Raw genomic sequence first — 19848 nt, 5'->3', positions numbered from 1 at the left:
AACGCCGCAGCCCGTCTGGTGTTCAACCTTCCCAAGTTCTCTCACGTCACCCCGCTCCTCCGCTCTCTCCACTGGCTTCCAGTTGAAGCTCGCATCCGCTACAAGACCATGGTGCTTGCCTACGGAGCTGTGAGGGGAACGGCACCGCAGTACCTCCAGGCTCTGATCAGGCCCTACACCCAAACAAGGGCACTGCGTTCATCCACCTCTGGCCTGCTCGCCTCCCTACCACTGAGGAAGTACAGTTCCCGCTCAGCCCAGTCAAAACTGTTCGCTGCTCTGGCCCCCAATGGTGGAACAAACTCCCTCATGACGCCAGGACAGCGGAGTCAATCACCACCTTCCGGAGACACCTGAAACCCCACCTCTTTAAGGAATACCTAGGATAGGATAAAGTAATCCTTCTCACCCCCCCTTAAATGATTTAGATGCACTATTGTAAAGTGGCTGTTCCACTGGATGTCATAAGGTGAATTCACCAATTTGTAAGTCGCTCTGGATAAGAGCGTCTGCCAAATGACTTAAATGTAATGTAAATGATCAACCTCCTCCTTCACATCTGACTCCGGACGATCAACCTCCTCCTTCACATCTGACTCCAGTGATCAACCTCCTCCTCCACATCTGACTCCTGATGATCAACCTCCTCCTTCACATCTGACTCCTGATGATCATCCTCCTTCTTCACATCTGACTCCTGACGATCAACCTCCTCCTTCACATCTGACTCCTGACGATCAACCTCCTCCTTCACATCTCACTCCAGTGATCAACCTCCTCCTTCACATCTGACTCCTGACGATCAACCTCCTCCTTCACATCTGACTCCTGACGATCAACCTCCTCCTTCACATCTGACTCCTGATGATCAACCTCCTCCTTCACATCTGACTCCTGATGATCAACCTCCTCCTTCACATCTGACTGCTGATGATCAACCTCCTCCTTCACATCTGACTCCTGATGATCAACCTCCTCCTTCACATCTGACTGCTGATGATCAACCTCCTCCTTCACATCTGACTCCTGATGATCAACCTCCTCCTTCACATCTGACTCCAGTGATCAACCTCCTCCTTCACATCTGACTCCTGATGATCAACCTCCTCCTTCACATCTGACTCCTGATGATCAACCTCCTCCTTCACATCTGACTCCTGATGATCAACCTCCTCCTTCACATCTGACTGCTGATGATCAACCTCCTCCTTCACATCTGACTGCTGATGATCAACCTCCTCCTTCGCATCTGACTCCTGATGATCATCCTCCTCCTTCACATCTGACTCCTGACGATCTGTTCTAGGCCCTCTCCTATTCTCGCTATACACCAAGTCACTTGGCTCTGTCATAACCTCACATGGTCTCTCCTATCATTGCTATGCAGATGACACACAATTAATCTTCTCCTTTCCCCCTTCTGATGACCAGGTGGCGAATCGCATCTCTGCATGTCTGGCAGACATATCAGTGTGGATGACGGATCACCACCTCAAGCTGAACCTCGGCAAGACGGAGCTGCTCTTCCTCCCGGGGAAGGACTGCCCGTTCCATGATCTCGCCATCACGGTTGACAACTCCATTGTGTCCTCCTCCCAGAGCGCTAAGAACCTTGGCGTGATCCTGGGCAACACCCTGTCGTTCTCAACTAACATCAAGGCGGTGGCCCGTTCCTGTAGGTTCATGCTCTACAACATCCGCAGAGTACGACCCTGCCTCACACAGGAAGCGGCGCAGGTCCTAATCCAGGCACTTGTCATCTCCCGTCTGGAATACTGCAACTCGCTGTTGGCTGGGCTCCCTGCCTGTGCCATTAAACCCCTACAACTCATCCAGAACGCCGCAGCCCGTCTGGTGTTCAACCTTCCCAAGTTCTCTCACGTCACCCCGCTCCTCCGCTCTCTCCACTGGCTTCCAGTTGAAGCTCGCATCCGCTACAAGACCATGGTGCTTGCCTACGGAGCTGTGAGGGGAACGGCACCGCAGTACCTCCAGGCTCTGATCAGGCCCTACACCCAAACAAGGGCACTGCGTTCATCCACCTCTGGCCTGCTCGCCTCCCTACCACTGAGGAAGTACAGTTCCCGCTCAGCCCAGTCAAAACTGTTCGCTGCTCTGGCCCCCAATGGTGGAACAAACTCCCTCATGACGCCAGGACAGCGGAGTCAATCACCACCTTCCGGAGACACCTGAAACCCCACCTCTTTAAGGAATACCTAGGATAGGATAAAGTAATCCTTCTCACCCCCCCCTTAAATGATTTAGATGCACTATTGTAAAGTGGCTGTTCCACTGGATGTCATAAGGTGAATTCACCAATTTGTAAGTCGCTCTGGATAAGAGCGTCTGCCAAATGACTTAAATGTAATGTAAATGATCAACCTCCTCCTTCACATCTGACTCCGGACGATCAACCTCCTCCTTCACATCTGACTCCAGTGATCAACCTCCTCCTCCACATCTGACTCCTGATGATCAACCTCCTCCTTCACATCTGACTCCTGATGATCATCCTCCTTCTTCACATCTGACTCCTGACGATCAACCTCCTCCTTCACATCTGACTCCTGACGATCAACCTCCTCCTTCACATCTCACTCCAGTGATCAACCTCCTCCTTCACATCTGACTCCTGACGATCAACCTCCTCCTTCACATCTGACTCCTGACGATCAACCTCCTCCTTCACATCTGACTCCTGATGATCAACCTCCTCCTTCACATCTGACTCCTGATGATCAACCTCCTCCTTCACATCTGACTGCTGATGATCAACCTCCTCCTTCACATCTGACTCCTGATGATCCTCCTCCTTCACATCTGACTGCTGATGATCAACCTCCTCCTTCACATCTGACTCCTGATGATCATCCTCCTCCTTCACATCTGACTCCAGTGATCAACCTCCTCCTTCACATCTGACTCCTGATGATCAACCTCCTCCTTCACATCTGACTCCTGATGATCAACCTCCTCCTTCACATCTGACTGCTGATGATCAACCTCCTCCTTCACATCTGACTGCTGATGATCAACCTCCTCCTTCACATCTGACTGCTGATGATCAACCTCCTCCTTCGCATCTGACTCCTGATGATCATCCTCCTCCTTCACATCTGACTCCTGACGATCTGTTCTAGGCCCTCTCCTATTCTCGCTATACACCAAGTCACTTGGCTCTGTCATAACCTCACATGGTCTCTCCTATCATTGCTATGCAGATGACACACAATTAATCTTCTCCTTTCCCCCTTCTGATGACCAGGTGGCGAATCGCATCTCTGCATGTCTGGCAGACATATCAGTGTGGATGACGGATCACCACCTCAAGCTGAACCTCGGCAAGACGGAGCTGCTCTTCCTCCCGGGGAAGGACTGCCCGTTCCATGATCTCGCCATCACGGTTGACAACTCCATTGTGTCCTCCTCCCAGAGCGCTAAGAACCTTGGCGTGATCCTGGGCAACACCCTGTCGTTCTCAACTAACATCAAGGCGGTGGCCCGTTCCTGTAGGTTCATGCTCTACAACATCCGCAGAGTACGACCCTGCCTCACACAGGAAGCGGCGCAGGTCCTAATCCAGGCACTTGTCATCTCCCGTCTGGAATACTGCAACTCGCTGTTGGCTGGGCTCCCTGCCTGTGCCATTAAACCCCTACAACTCATCCAGAACGCCGCAGCCCGTCTGGTGTTCAACCTTCCCAAGTTCTCTCACGTCACCCCGCTCCTCCGCTCTCTCCACTGGCTTCCAGTTGAAGCTCGCATCCGCTACAAGACCATGGTGCTTGCCTACGGAGCTGTGAGGGGAACGGCACCGCAGTACCTCCAGGCTCTGATCAGGCCCTACACCCAAACAAGGGCACTGCGTTCATCCACCTCTGGCCTGCTCGCCTCCCTACCACTGAGGAAGTACAGTTCCCGCTCAGCCCAGTCAAAACTGTTCGCTGCTCTGGCCCCCAATGGTGGAACAAACTCCCTCATGACGCCAGGACAGCGGAGTCAATCACCACCTTCCGGAGACACCTGAAACCCCACCTCTTTAAGGAATACCTAGGATAGGATAAAGTAATCCTTCTCACCCCCCCCCTTAAATGATTTAGATGCACTATTGTAAAGTGGCTGTTCCACTGGATGTCATAAGGTGAATTCACCAATTTGTAAGTCGCTCTGGATAAGAGCGTCTGCCAAATGACTTAAATGTAATGTAAATGATCAACCTCCTCCTTCACATCTGACTCCGGACGATCAACCTCCTCCTTCACATCTGACTCCAGTGATCAACCTCCTCCTTCACATCTGACTCCTGATGATCATCCTCCTTCTTCACATCTGACTCCAGTGATCAACCTCCTCCTTCACATCTGACTCCTGATGATCATCCTCCTTCTTCACATCTGACTCCTGACGATCAACCTCCTCCTTCACATCTGACTCCTGACGATCAACCTCCTCCTTCACATCTCACTCCAGTGATCAACCTCCTCCTTCACATCTGACTCCTGACGATCAACCTCCTCCTTCACATCTGACTCCTGACGATCAACCTCCTCCTTCACATCTGACTCCTGATGATCAACCTCCTCCTTCACATCTGACTCCTGATGATCAACCTCCTCCTTCACATCTGACTGCTGATGATCAACCTCCTCCTTCACATCTGACTCCTGATGATCAACCTCCTCCTTCACATCTGACTCCTGATGATCCTCCTCCTTCACATCTGACTGCTGATGATCAACCTCCTCCTTCACATCTGACTCCTGATGATCAACCTCCTCCTTCACATCTGACTCCTGATGATCAACCTCCTCCTTCACATCTGACTCCTGATGATCAACCTCCTCCTTCACATCTGACTCCTGATGATCAACCTCCTCCTTCACATCTGACTCCTGATGATCAACCTCCTCCTTCACATCTGACTCCTGATGATCAACCTCCTCCTTCACATCTGACTCCGGACGATCAACCTCCTCCTTCACATCTGACACCTGATGATCAACCTCCTCCTTCACATCTGACTCCAGTGATCAATCCAGAGAGTCTTCTTTCTTGGGGGAATCCCGATGGACGACATCATCGAATAGTCCGTCATCACGACCACCACCCACAAGTTAATTATCATTATCAATTACTTTGCAGACAGAGTTCAGTGTGTCAAATCGGAGGGCATGCTGTCCGGTCCTCTGGCAGTCTTTATGGGGGTGCCACAGGGTTCAATTCTCGGGCCGACTCTTTTCTCTGTATATATCAATGATGTTGCTCTTGCTGCGGGCGATTCCCTGATCCACCTCTACGCAGACGACACCATTCTATATACTTTTGGCCCGTCATTGGACACTCTGCTATCTAACCTCCAAACGAGCTTCAATGCCATACAACACTCCTTCCGTGGCCTCCAATTGCTCTTAAACGCTAGTAAAACCAAATGCATGCTTTTCAACCGATCGCTGCCTGCACCCGCTTGCCCGACTAGCATCACCACACTGGATGGTTCCGACCTTGAATATGTGGACACCTATAAGTACCTAGGTGTCTGGCTAGACTGCAAACTCTCCTTCCAGACCCATATCAAACATCTCCAATTGAAAATCAAATCAAGAGTCGGCTTTCTATTCCGTAACAAAGCCTCCTTCACTCACGCTGCCAAGCTTACCTAGTAAAACTGACTATCCTACCGATCCTCGACTTCGGCGATGTCATCTACAAAATTGCTTCCAACACTCTTCTCAGCAAACTGGATGCAGTTTATCACAGTGCCATCCGTTTTGTCACTAAAGCACCTTATACTACCCACCACTGCGACTTGTATGCTCTAGTCGGCTGGCCCTCGCTACATATTCGTCGCAAGACCCACTGGCTCCAGGTCGTCTACAAGGCCATGCTAGGTAAAGCTCCGCCTTATCTCAGTTCACTGGTCACGATGGCAACACCCATCCGTAGCACGCGCTCCAGCAGGTGTATCTCACTGATCATCCCTAAAGCCAACACCTCATTCGCCGCCTTTCGTTCCAGTACTCTGCTGCCTGTGACTGGAACGAATTGCAAAAATCGCTGAAGTTGGAGACCTTTATCTCCCTCACCAACTTCAAACATCAGCTATCTGAGCAGCTAACCGATCGCTGCAGCTGTACATAATCTATTGGTAAATAGCCCACCCATTTTCACCTACCTCATCCCCACAGTTTTTATTTATTTACTTTTCTGCTCTTTTGCACACCAATATCTCAAGTCGCTCTGGATAAGAGCGTCTGCTAAATGACTTAAATGTAAATGTACCTGTACATGATCATTTATCAATCCAGTGTTAATCTGCAATATTGTAATTATTCGCCTACCTCCTCATGCCTTTTGCACACATTGTATATAGACTCCCTTTTTATTCTACTGTGTTATTGACTTAATTAGTTAGTTAATTAATTAGTTAATTGTTAATTAGTTAGTTAATTAATTAGTTAGTTAATTAATTAGTTAATTGTTTACTCCATGTGTAACTCTGTGTTGTCTGTTCACACTGCTATGCTTTATCTTGGCCAGGTCGCAGTTGTAAATGAGAACTTGTTCTCAACTAGCCTACCTGGTTAAATAAAGGTGAAATAACCTGAATTTTTTATTTATTTTTTATCAATGGGAAGAGCATCAGCAATATGTCCTGTCTGGTAACTTGTCTCATTTAATGGATTTAAATTGGCAGGTGCACAGGGAGAAATCCCTTTAAAAAACTTTTGGAAGTCTTGAACTGTATCAATGTCTGTGGCCTGTGATGTTGGGATAAATGATAGTCCCTTATTATACAAGAGACAAAATTCACAAATTCTACAGCACAACGGCAGAGTCATGTCTGAAGTGTAAAACTAACAATGACTCAATAATCCTTCTGGGAATGTGATGACATCATAAAGTTATGGGAGGAGTTGGAAAGTTGGCTGTCAGAAGTACAGTTATACAATGTAAAATGACTTTTGATCCGTCTGTCTGTATATTTCAAAACATGGAATATGAGGGTGTGATGAGATACCCGATGGTTGGATGATACTTTTCTAATCAGTCATCTTAAATATTATACTTGAAACCTGGAAATCAACCAATCCTCTGTTGTTTATTCAATAGAAAGGTCAAATGCTTTATTATCTAAATGTTGAAAGTGACGGGAGAAATAAAATGGTGCTGATGCGGGCGCTGGAGACAGGGGTGTGTTCTAGTGGGTCTGGGCAGGTTTGATGGAGTTAATGGAGATGGAGGTGTGTTCTAGTGGGTCTGGGCAGGTGTGGTGTAGTTAATGGAGATGGGGCTGTGTTCTAGTGGGTCTGGGCAGGTTTGATGTAGTTAATGGAGATGGGGCTGTGTTCTAGTGGGTCTGGGCAGGTGTGATGTAGTTAATGGAGATGGGGCTGTGTTCTAGTGGGTCTGGGCAGGTGTGATGTAGTTAATGGAGATGGGGCTGTGTTCTAGTGGGTCTGGGCAGGTTTGATGTAGTTAATGGAGATGGGGCTGTGTTCTAGTGGGTCTGGGCAGGTGTGATGTAGTTAATGGAGATGGGGCTGTGTTCTAGTGGGTCTGGGCAGGTTTGATGTAGATAATGGAGATGGGGGTGTGTTCTAGTGGGTCTGGGCAGGTGTGATGTAGTTAATGGAGATGGAGGTGTGTTCTAGTGGGTCCGGGCAGGTGTGATGTTGTTAATGGAGATGGGGTTGTGTTCTAGTGGGTCTGTGCAGGTGTGATGTAGTTCTTGGAGATGGAGGTGTGTTCTCGTGGTTCTGGGCAGGTGTGATGTAGTTAATGGAGATGGGGTGTGTTCTAGTGGGTCTGTGCAGGTGTGATGTAATTCATGGAGATGGAGGTGTGTTCTCGTGGTTCTGGGCAGGTGTGATGTAGTTCATGGAGATGGAGGTGTATTTAACGTTTGCAAGCTTGAGCTTGATATCAACCTTGTGTGACCTTCCTGGTCCGTCTCTCAAGTCAGTGAGTCAACACAGGAAGGAGCAATGAATGGAGAGTTAATTTATTTCCAAAGCTGTAATGATGGGACACACGCAGTCTGGATGAATGATAGTGGATTTAACAGTTGAAATATCAAAGTCATTGTGATCGTATGGTGGATTTAACACTTCCTACTAATTCCTAATTTACTATAATAAAAATAAATACATTATTTCCATGTGTCTCATATTCACTACATCAGAATAAACTGTCATCCATTTTAGTATCAAAAAATTATCAAATTCACCTGAAATATTACCCAACGTCCCCCTCTGGTGGCGAAGAAGTATAATACACCTAAACTAATAAAACCGGCTGATAAACTGGCTGGTGTTCATGAGTTTATAAAACGTGTACTTTATACATTTGTCATAAATGACCTGCATTGATGAGACACACAGTGTGGATGAATGATCAGTAGACGACAGGGTATAAATAGCAAACCTAAAGAAGATGCATTTTCCAGTTAGATACCAACTTGAAAGAGGGAACTTTAGCATAAAACCCACATGGAAAACAGAGATTTGGCAAATAACATATAAAAGAGTCTGACTTGACACCAAACCAACAACAGTAGTTAATAAAACAGAAATTGCTAATGTGTGATTTAAAACGTGGATTTAATGATGTAATGTCGATTTTATACATTTCTATCCCAGGACCACTCAATTTTCAAGTTCTCCATAAATCTGCTGTGGATTACCCAGAATCCCATACCTTTATCACAGGAGCGGGGCAGCGGTCTAAGGCACTGTTCTTAACTGAATTGCCTAGTTAAATAGAGTATACAAATATTTTAAACATGTAACTTCTTTACACCGTTACACTGGCAAACAAACTCAGTAGCACAGAGAAGACCATCGATATGACGTTGAGAAATACTGCATTGTGTGTAGTTTGGAAGAGTCACAAAATAAGTTAATAAATATGTAATAACGCAAAAACATAACTGTTTGTCCTTATAGGTAACCATATCGTGACGACAATTAGCTTACTAAGTATTTAACCACACTGTATTGTTACACTGGTGAGTAAAAACTCATGCTTCCACCTAAAATATACATTTTAATCAACAGCGTTACCCACTCCAGTCAGCAGATGGCGATCTGAGACTTTAAGGCGATGCTGCTGGTGTGACGTATGATGTAGTGGACGGAACGCTTCTTTCAACAGCAGCAACAATTCGTCAGTTCGTCAGTGACCTCCGTAGCTTGCTCGACAAAATAGCCGAACCAATAAAGGTCTTCAGACGCTTTAGTGTTTATTAGCCACTGTCTTTTAAAACCACTTCTATCGTCTAGTTAGTTATCCGATTTAATTTCAAATTTAGTGTGTTGTTATTAGTCAGCAAGCGGGCTGGTTAAGTTAGCATTAGCCTAGCTAGCTAACATCTCCGACCATGCGGTCACTAAGCTACTCTCCTGCTGCTAAGGAAGAGGTGGATATCACCGTAAAACAAGAAGTAGAGGTTGGGGCCGTTACTGTGAAAGAAGAAGAGAAATACGTTACAGTTAAAGAAGAAAAAGACACGTTCAGAGTGAACGAAGAGGAGGATGTTACTATAAAAGACGAGGGGGATGTTACTGTAAAAGAAGAGGGGGATGTTACTGTAAAAGAAGAGGAGGGTGTTACTATAAAAGAAGAGGGGGATGTTACTGTAAAAGAAGAGGGGGATGTTACTGTAAAAGAAGAGGAGGGTGTTACTATAAAAGAAAGAGGGGATGTTACTATAAAAGAGGGGGATGTTACTGTAAAAGACGAGGGGATGTTACTGTAAAAGAAGAGGAGGATGTTACTATAAAAGAAGAGGGGGATGTTACTATAAAAGAAGAGGGGGATGTTAGTAAAAGAAGAGGGGATGTTACTGTAAAAGAAGAGGAGGATGTTACTATAAAAGAAGAGGGGGATGTTACTATAAAAAAGAATGTTACTATAAAAGGAGAGGGGGATGTTACAGTAAAAGGAGAGGGGGATGTTACTGTAAAAGAAGAGGAGGATGTTACTATAAAAGACGAGGGGGATGTTACTGTAAAAGAAGAGGAGGATGTTACTATAAAAGAAGAGGAGGATGTTACTGTAAAAGAAGAAGAGGGTGTTACAGTAAAAGGAGAGGGGGATGTTACAGTAAAAGGAGAGGAGGATGTTACTGTAAAAGAAGAGGGGGACGTTACTGTAAAAGGAGAGGAGGATTCCGTTTTTGGAGTGAAATCCCTGATTAATACTAGTAAGTACTGTCTTAAAAACAGAGGAACGAACTCTGCAGTTGTTGAACTGATGTTTGGTGTTAAAGCAGAAATCTGCAATTGCTACATTCATTTTGTGACTTTTAAATTATTTATTTATAGCTATTGATTATTGAGGAATATAACACATGCCTCATGAGCTTAGTTCAACTGTTGTACCCCATCAGAACCCCAAATAAGCTTTTTTTACTCCAATGTTTAGAAACAATGTAAATCAACACTGTATAGCCTCAACATGGTTAAAACTATAATGTTGATATCATGGATGGTCAGTCCTTGCATCCAGAGGTCTGTCTATGAATTTGAGAGTAGTTACATTTCTCCAGTCCCATCCATCCTATTACCAAAACAGTGGTGGAATGACAGCTTTATTATTGTCACAACTGCAGATTAGTTGTGAGGGCTTTTTAACAGCAAGAAAATGGCTGCCCAGAGACTTGGTTTGGTAAACAGCTGAGGGATGGGGAAGGAGAAGTGTAACCACTCTCAAATGCATAGAGAAATCTATTGTAGCAACCGTACATCTTGGCGTAACAGTTATAAGGTGTTGGCTTGACAGTCACTGGACCCAGGTTTGAGTTCAGCTCAGGGCTCCCCCGTGAATTAAATACACTATGAATACAAAGACTGGCCATCCGTGAGGTCAAAATGATCGTTTTAAACAGATTGAGGCTATATAGTATATTCTAGAATTGATCCATGATGTCATAATGATAGTTTAACCAGGTTTCTAGGCTATATAGTATATTCTAGAATTCATCCATGATGTCATAATGATAGTTTAACCAGGTTTCTACGCTACATAGTATATTCTAGAATTGATCCATGATGTCATAATGATAGTTTAACCAGGTTTCTACGCTATATAGTATATTCTAGAATTGATCCATGATGTCATAATGATAGTTTAACCAGGTTTCTAGGCTATATAGTATATTATAGAATTGCCAGTGTAGATTTCCTGTGGGGGTCAAATTGTTACAGCTGTTGATAAGTCATTGTATAATATTCAGCCAATTTATTTTCAGGCGAAACATACCTAGATTCAATTACATTCCTAAATCGGTTTGAAACCTTTGTTTTAAAACCTTCTCAAAGTTGGTGCCTTGACAGATTCATAGAAAATGTTTAGTCATAAAATAATATTTTTTATTTATTTAAATGTAACCTTTATTTAACTAGGCAAGTCAGTCAAGAACAAATTCTTATTTATGACTGCCTACCCCGGACGATGTTTCCTCCGACACATTGGTGCGGCAGGCTTCCGGGTTGGATGTGCGCTGTGTTAAGAAGCAGTGCGGCTTGGTTGGGTTGTGTTTCAGGGGTCGCGTGGCTTTCGACCTTCGTCTCTCCCGAGCCCGTACAGGAGTAGTAGCGATGAGACAAGATAGTAACTACTAATAATTGGATACAACGAAATTGGGGTAAAATTCACAAAAAAAGTTGAACCCAGGTTGAAAATATCCTGATGAAAATAAATATCCTATAAATCACATTGGCTGCACATGACCTGTCTACAATTAACTTTAAACATGGTTGACCCGAATCTCGTGATAAAATATTCTAGGCCCTCGGTTTCCTGTTCCAGTGAGTTTGGGACAGACACAGCTGTCGGCTATTTGTGAAAAGGATAAGAAATAATCAGGTATTTTATGACATTTCCACTGGATCAGAGCATTACATTTTTCCCTTTTATTCTGAGTGGTTATCGAAAGGGCGAGAGCTGGAAATATTTTACGAAAATACTTTGAGTAACTATTGTCATTCGCAATTGATTTTGGTCAGACTGTTGCTGTTTGAGGTGAAGAAAAAATTACTTTGAGGAAGCTCCACAACTCATTAGTGGTGCAGCGTTAAGACAATCAGAAATACTATCAGACATCCCCAAATGTAACTTTGACTATAATTACTCTTTCCTGAAGGAGGGAAACGAGGTACAACACCTGTTTGAACCCTCCCCTTCCTGGGTCGGTGAAGAGCGGTATTAAATTTAAGGAATAAATCCGAGCCTCATGTAACAGTATAATTTTAAACCGTCCCCTCGCCCATACCCGGGCGCGAACCAGGGACCTTCTGCACACATCAACAACAGTCACCCACGAAGCATCGTTACCCATCGCTCCACAAAAGCCTCAGCCCTTGCAGAGCAAGGGGAACCACTACTTCAAGGTCTCAGAGCAAGTGACGTCACCGATTGAAACGCTATTTAGCGCACACCGCTAACTAACATTTACATTTAAGTCATCACCTGTGGCAGGCGGGCTATCCAGAGCACGATTTAATAGTATGTTGAATTTTCTCCTTCTGACATCCAGTGGAACAGATCTTGGAAATCATTTTTGAAAAACAAACATCACAACATGCATCTAAATCATTTTACTCTGGTAATGACAGTTATGGTGGGGTTGGATCCAACATCCCTAACAAATTGATGTTTATAATGGTTATTGTCTGCTTGATTTACAGTAGGGGCTTGTTAGTCTGTTTGCACACAGAGACACTGAGTTCATAATGTTAGAGAACTGTCCCTTGATGGATACACAAAACACAGCTATTTTCATCACCTGAATGACAACACATTACAGAGTAGCCTAATGGGATTATTCACAAAATTATCTGGTGATCAGGTTATGAAATGTCATGACAAAGACTTTTTAGTTTCCATGTTTCACCTGAAATATTAAATGATTTATAGTCCTAGGTCTGTGTTGTTTTTAGGTGAATTTATTGGTCCTACAGTAGGTCTATGCTGTCAGGCTGATGGAAAATCTAGCAAAAAGAGCATTTTACTGGTTGAAGTGTTTTTTAAATACAATGCGGTTGATTTGTGATGATGACACAAACATGATTTTAAGCAGGACATTCAAACGAGCCTCACAATTCTAATCCAAAGTAGTGTGAAATGCTCTCATAAGCAACCTGGAAATGGAGGTTACTTCCCTGAGTTTTCCCCATTCACATTCAGAATACATTGTGAAAAACTAAAATCTTTGCTCACCATTTTTGCTCCAGGGAGAAATACTACATCCATAACAATCGGTTTCCTCATTAGCAGGGAGGAGATTCTACAACCAAATTGCATGTGCATTGACCTCATGCCGCAATTTTAGCACAGAATCCCTGTATTGGAGACCAAAAGTCGCCTGGCACACTGCGTAGGATTTCAACAACTTGAATAACTCATTTCTAGCCTACAATCATCAGTTACTACTAATGTGAAAACAACACAAAATATGACTATTCTTGCTCATTTTGCGGGCCTTTAACCATCTGCCTGACATTGTTGTTCATGCAGGAGAGGGAAGTGACTATCCTGGATCCTCTGGGGAGCCTCAACAACCTCATGATGCTGATGACGCAGAGAAGAGTCTCTCCAGATCAAAACACCCCAAGAAACACCAGCAGAGACCCACAGGGAAGAGAACTCACTGCTGCTCTGACTGTGGGAAGAGTTTTGTTTCTTCAGGACATTTAAAAGCACACCAGAGAATACACACGGGAGAGAAACCTTATAGCTGTGCTCAATGTGGGAAGAGTTTTACGATGTCTAGCAAGCTGACACGACACTATAGAACACACACAGGAGAGAAACCATATAGCTGTGATGAATGTGGAAAGAGTTTTGTCACATCTAGCAGTCTGATTATCCACCGGAGAGCACACACAGGAGAGAAACCTTTTATCTGTACTCAATGTGGGAAGAGTTTTACTCAGTCAACCAGCCTGATATCACATCAGAGAACACACACAGGAGAGAAACCTTATAGCTGTGCTCAATGTGGGAAGAGTTTTACTCATTCAACCGGCCTGATATCACACCAGAGAACACACACAGGAGAGAAACCTTATAGCTGTACTCAGTGTGGGAAGAGTTTTACTCATTCAACCGGCCTTATATCACACCAGAGAACACATACAGGAGAGAAACCATATGGCTGTGTTCAATGTGGGAAGAGTTTTACTACTTCTAGCAAGCGGCCTAGGCACCATAGAACACACACAGGAGAGAAGCCTTAAAGCTGTAATGAATGTGGGAAGAGTTTTACTACATCTGGCAGTCTGACTGAACACCAGAAAACACACACAGGAGAGAAACCTTTTATCTGTACTCAATGTGGGAAGAGTTTTTCTCAGTCAACCAGCCTGATATCACATCAGAGAACACACACAGGAGAGAAACCTTATAGCTGTGCTCAATGTGGGAAGAGTTATATTACGTCTAGCAAGCGGACTAAACACCAGAGAACACACACAGGAGAGAAACCTTATAGCTGTGCTCAATGTGGGAAGAGTTATACTACGTCTAGCAAGCGGACGAAACACCAGAAAAAACACACAGGAGAGAAATCTCAGCTGTGATCAGTGTGTGACCTTGATAAAATACCTCTGATCAAACATCAGAAAATACATACATGAAGGAGATGTTTCATGATATCAATGAATTTATGTCACAATGTACAATGTTTTAACATTGTAGAAGGAGTATTTTAATAATGTCACAATGTTGAACCCTAAATGTTTGCCCCCTGTTCTATTGATTTCAACTTGATGGGGATATTAGCTTCACGGAAAAATTCAGGCTCTGATTTGAAAGAGTACTATTTATGTGATTTAACAAAAATTGACTAACAAAAAAAGAGTTGAGTTACACTTACCAACGTACACTTGAAACAAAAAGCAACACTTCAAAATGTAGCGAGCTTTTTTCTACAAATTGTCCTCTAACCAGGGATGTACACATTATTCCCAGATACCGTGTGGTTTTTGAGCTGTTAGTTTTAACAAGACGTGCAACCTCATCCTCTCGCATACTTGATTTCAACATGCTATCAATGAGTTATGACAAATAAGTGTTGTGTTCATTTGTTTAGCGACCCCTAAATTTAAATGCATCACTCTAAAATGTAGCTGACTGTCTTCTGCAGGTTATCCTCTCATCGGCGAGGTAAAAGATATCTCCACTTTCCATGTGTTTTTGTGTGTGTTAGGTTGTACGTGCTGTTGAAACTATCCCCCCCAATCGATATCAGTGATTTATTGCGACTTGTCGAAACATCAGCGTTTCTGTTGCTTTGTTTATAAAGTGCTTGTTTTATAAAATGCATAATTATTTATGTAACCAACTGACATTTTTTTGGGGCTACAATTATATTGACATTGTTATCCTGCTTTTAGAATATCAGGGTTCATTCTCAGATGTGCCAAACCAAATGTACTAGAGCATGACAGAAGAAAGAGAAAGAAAAATCTTTGTGAGAATAATAAAAATAAATCTTGTTTTGAATTGTTGTTTGCCAGTAGACACTATGTTTATATTGGTGAAGGTGAAGCATTGTAGTTGATTATAATGTGAAATGGAAGTTGTTTTCTGTTGTTGGTGAACATTCTCTTAAGGTGTTCATCTTTGGTTTTTCCAGTTATGTTTTGAGGTTGGACTTCAGCACGTCTTGCTTGTTCGCACGTAGGACGCACTGATTGGTGTCACCTTGTTAGTCAGTATGTGTTACACCTGTGCTGGCTTGTCCATCTCGTTACTGGGAAGGTGTTTCACCTGAGCTGGTTCAGGTTCGATTAAAGAGTGTCTGGCCCAGTGCTCCAGTTGTCTTGATAGATGTGGAGAGGCAACACCTTTAGTTGCTCCACCTTTTCCTATTAAAGATGTTTTTCATTTCAGGTTAAAGCTTCTTTTTGAAGAGAGCTTATTTTTTGAAATGAATCAATACAGATCGTTTCCGGGGATTGGTATGGCAAATACCTTACGATTTGCCTGGTCTGAAAAGGAGATGGAGCCGTGGAGTAGAGAGACGTTTGGAAGGACCATTTTGATGGGATGCCTCAGGATAGAGGTGAAGGAAGTGCTCTGCCTTCAAGGGAACCCGATTGAGAAGGCTTTCGATGTGACGTTTCAAAAGAAGAAAAACATGACGAAGTGATGAAGATGGCAAAGGAAGCGGAGAAAACGGGACCCCTGTGCCATTATGCGGTGACCAGCCTGGCGAAGAACAACTTCAGGGTGGTCACCGTAACCATGTACAATCCGCATGTGAAGGATGAAGAGGTGAGGGCCTTTCTGGGGAGATATATGGACAATGTCTCCTCAGCGAGGTACCTCAGGGACTCCCTGGGTTTCTGGAACGGAAAGAGAGGTTTCCAGGCGTTACTCAGGGAGTCCCCGAAGAGTGTGGATGGCTACCTCCATCCTCCGGCGATGTTCTCCCTGGGGGCTGACAGGGGAACACTCTACTATGCACGTCAGCCCCGTTCTGCAGGCGTTGTATGGCCTACGGTCATACCCTGGCCTCGTGCAGTAACAAGAAATGTCGGTTTTGTGGGTCGGAAGAGCACGAGGCCAGGGAGTGTGACGAGCCCAAGGCTTGCCACGGGTGTGGCTCCAGAGAACACCTGTGGCGTGATTGCCCGGCTCGTCACAGGTCATACGCGTCTGCAGCTGGGGGGAGCGGGGGATGGGGGAGAAAAGAAAGGACGCGTGCGGATTGTACGGATGGCACAGGGGAAAGGACGGAGAAGGACGAAGAAGGGAAGAAGGAAGAGGCGAAAAGAAAGAGGAGAGAAGATGGAAAGAAGGAAAAAGAAGGAGAGATTAAAAGAAGGTGGAAGAACGTGGAGGAGAAGAGAAGGGGACAGTGGTACGAGAAGGAGTGGAAGAGGGAACGGGGACAGTGACGGAGAAGGAGGTGGGAGGGGAGGGGGTGGGAGGGGGAGATGGGAAGGAGTGGGGGGACAGCCTGCCAGGCTTCCTCGAGGTCGAAATGAGGGATTTGGTGGAGGAGTTAGCGGGGATGGGGCGTTGTGTCTCCCCGCTACCTCCTTCACCAAAGAAGAAAGGGATGAAGAGGGGGAGCTTGGCAGGAAGTGAGAGGGAGGGGGTGTGGAGGGGGAGGGGGGGGCTAAGAGAGTGGCGGGGGGGGAGGGGAGGGTAATTTGTCCTCCCGGTTTGCCTCAGCCCCTTGCATTTTAGTGGATGACTCCAGTGAGGGGTCGGTGGGCTGTTTGTTAGAGGGATCCCAACTCCTGTATGAGGAGATGGGGTCCCCTACATGCAGCCCCGAGGCAAACAGGGAGGGGGGATGGTGGGTGGGGAGGGAGGGAGGACCCAACACACTCCCTGGGTCATGGGTTGGGATGGAGGACGGGGGCGTCAGGAGAGGAGAGGACGTCCCCGCCGGTGGAGATGGACCAGGGGAGCATCGGGTGAGTCTCCTGTTTTTTCTTTGGTTTTTGAGGGTTTTATTTGTTAATATTTAAATGAATAGTTCTGTTTCTTTTTTTAGTCTAAATGTTAGGGGTTTAAGGAATAATGTTAAAAGGAGGGTGGTTTTTTGTTATTTAGAGGGTGTGGGGTTTGATTTCTGTTTTTTACAGGAGGTTCACCTGAGGGATGGTGGGGATGTGTGTAGATTTAAGAGGGAGTGGGATAAGGGGGAATCTTTTTGGGGCATAGGAGGGGTGCACTCAACAGGAGTAGGGATTTTGTGTGGGCATAGAGAGGTTAAAATAGAGAACACTTTTGTAATAATGCAGGGTAGAGTTTTGGGGATAGATGTTAAGTTTAGAGAAGCTAGATATAGGTTAATTGGGGTGTATGGGCCACAGGTGGCGGCAGACAGGAGGGAGATGGTGGACTGTCTGGCGCCCCTGTGTGTTACAAACAGGCACTTGGTGATAGGAGGAGACTTTAATATAGATTTAGGGGTAGGCGGTGATAGCAGTGCAGGTGCCATCTCTGGGCTAATGGCTTGCCATGGTCTGGTTGATGGTGGCCTGCACACTACTCCGGCAATGGTCGGTCCTACATGGCGCAACTCCAGGGGGGTTGCGCGGAGGCTCGACTACATTTTTGTATCCAGGTCTTTGGGTCAGTTGTCTGGGCGGCTGTTGCCTGTTTTCTTCACGGATCACGACGGGGTGTTCCTGCAGGTGGGGTCGCCAGTCTGCCTCTTCGGTAGGGGTACTGGAAGTTAGATCGGGATATACTGGAGGAGCAGGCTTTCGTTGACGCATTTTTTTGTTTCTTTCGGAGGCTTGACGGCCTCCGGTCCATGTGCGAGGGGTGTTAGAGTGGTGGGATTTAGTTAAGGGGAGGATAAGGGCTTTTATAATAGGATATTGTAGAAGGAAAAAAAGGGAGGAAAGGAGGGAGGTGGATCGTATCCAAAGGTTAATTGAACTCGAGTACGAGGCAGGCAACCTCGGCGGGTCGATTGACTGGGAGAGATTCGCAGCCCTAAAGGCGCAGCTCAGGGAGCTGCAGGAGCAGAAGGCTCGAGCTTTCCTGGAGCGTGCGCATAGTGGCTTTCTAGAACATAATGAGACTTGTTCCGCTATGTTCTTTAAGTCGGTTAGGGCCAGGCAGAGTAGGAAGGTAATGCATGGCGTTAGAAAAGAAGATGGTAGTATAGTTAGAAAACCAGAGGAAATGGTCAGGGAGACAACTGATCATTTCCGAGGGTTTTTTAAAGAAAGGGAGATAGATGTAGAGCAGGGAAACGTGTTTTTAGAACACTTGTCCCGGCGGTTGCCGGAGGACATTAGAGACGTGATGGAGGCCCAGATCTCACTAGAAGAGGTTGAGAGCGCTCTTCGGAGGATGGGAAAAGGGAAGGTGCCTGGGATGGATGGGCTGCCGGCTGAGTTTTACCTCAAGTTTTGGGGTATACTTGGTCCAGTGGTCCTCGAAGTCTTGAAGGCCATCATTGAGACGGGGTCCCGGGGGGATCAATGGCTGTTGGTGTGCTGTCACTTCTTTATAAGAAGGGGAAGCAACTGACCTTGGCAACTGGCGGCCGTTGACCATGCTGTGTGTAGACTACAAGATTCTTGCAAAGGTTTTAGCAGACCGGTTGCGCACAGCCCTTCCCTACATCGTCCATGAGGATCAGACGTGCGGGGTAGAGGGCCGCTCAATAAGATGGAACCTACAGTTGATCAGGGACTCCATCGCCTGGGTTGAAGATAGAGGGCTGCCTTTAATGGTAGCAGCGCTAGATCAGGCGAAAGCCTTTGATCGCGTGAATAGATCTTTTCTATTCAGGGTGTTAGGTAGATTAGGATTTGGGGAGAAGTTTATAGGATGGATCCGTACATTATATGTCGGAGCGGGGTGTCGAGTTAGTGTAAATAGTCACTTAGGTGACGTTTTTGACCTCTCGTCTGGGGTCAGGCAGGGATGCCCACTCTCGGCCCTCCTCTTCGTACTGTACATGGAGCCTCTGGGGGCTGCCATTAGGGCAGACACAGGGGTGGAGGGCTTGTTGATCCCTGGGAGCGGTGGGCTGTGTGTTAAGATGACGCAGTACGCCGACGACACTTCTTTGCTGTTATGTAAGGACTCGTGCCTGACAAGGTCCCTTGCCATCATTGGGGATTTCACCCAAGCGTCGGGGCAGTTCTGAATCATGCAAAATCTTCCGTTAAGTATTTCGGAAGATGGCGCGGTAGGACGGATGTGCCCGGGGGGTTATCTCTCTGTGAAGGGGCCCTGAGGATTCTCGGGGTCCATTTTGAGACCTCTGGCTCAGCGACGCTAAACTGGAACATGCGTATCGCAGTGGTACAGAGGAAGCTAGCAATGTGGAAGGCTAGGTATTTGTCTTTTATGGGCAAA

The 19848-nt window shown here is 45.7% G+C and overlaps 1 protein-coding gene across 1 annotated transcript; it reads left to right on the top strand.

Moving 5' to 3' along the window:
* The first annotated feature begins 9379 nt into the window (after positions 1–9379).
* LOC135530975 (zinc finger protein 436-like) lies at positions 9380–14381 on the top strand. Its single transcript, XM_064959145.1, has 3 exons — positions 9380–9677; positions 9920–10204; positions 13519–14381. The coding sequence occupies exons 1-3, from the start codon at positions 9380–9382 to the stop codon at positions 14238–14240; spliced, it is 1305 nt and encodes a 434-aa protein (XP_064815217.1). The 3' UTR covers positions 14241–14381.
* The last annotated feature ends 5467 nt before the right edge of the window (positions 14382–19848 follow it).

This window comes from Oncorhynchus masou, unplaced genomic scaffold, assembly GCF_036934945.1.
Source record: "Oncorhynchus masou masou isolate Uvic2021 unplaced genomic scaffold, UVic_Omas_1.1 unplaced_scaffold_1473, whole genome shotgun sequence".
Classification (NCBI taxonomy): domain Eukaryota; kingdom Metazoa; phylum Chordata; class Actinopteri; order Salmoniformes; family Salmonidae; genus Oncorhynchus; species Oncorhynchus masou.
Note: the sequence above shows the minus strand (reverse complement) of the source record. Positions and strands in the feature narration are given on the sequence as shown.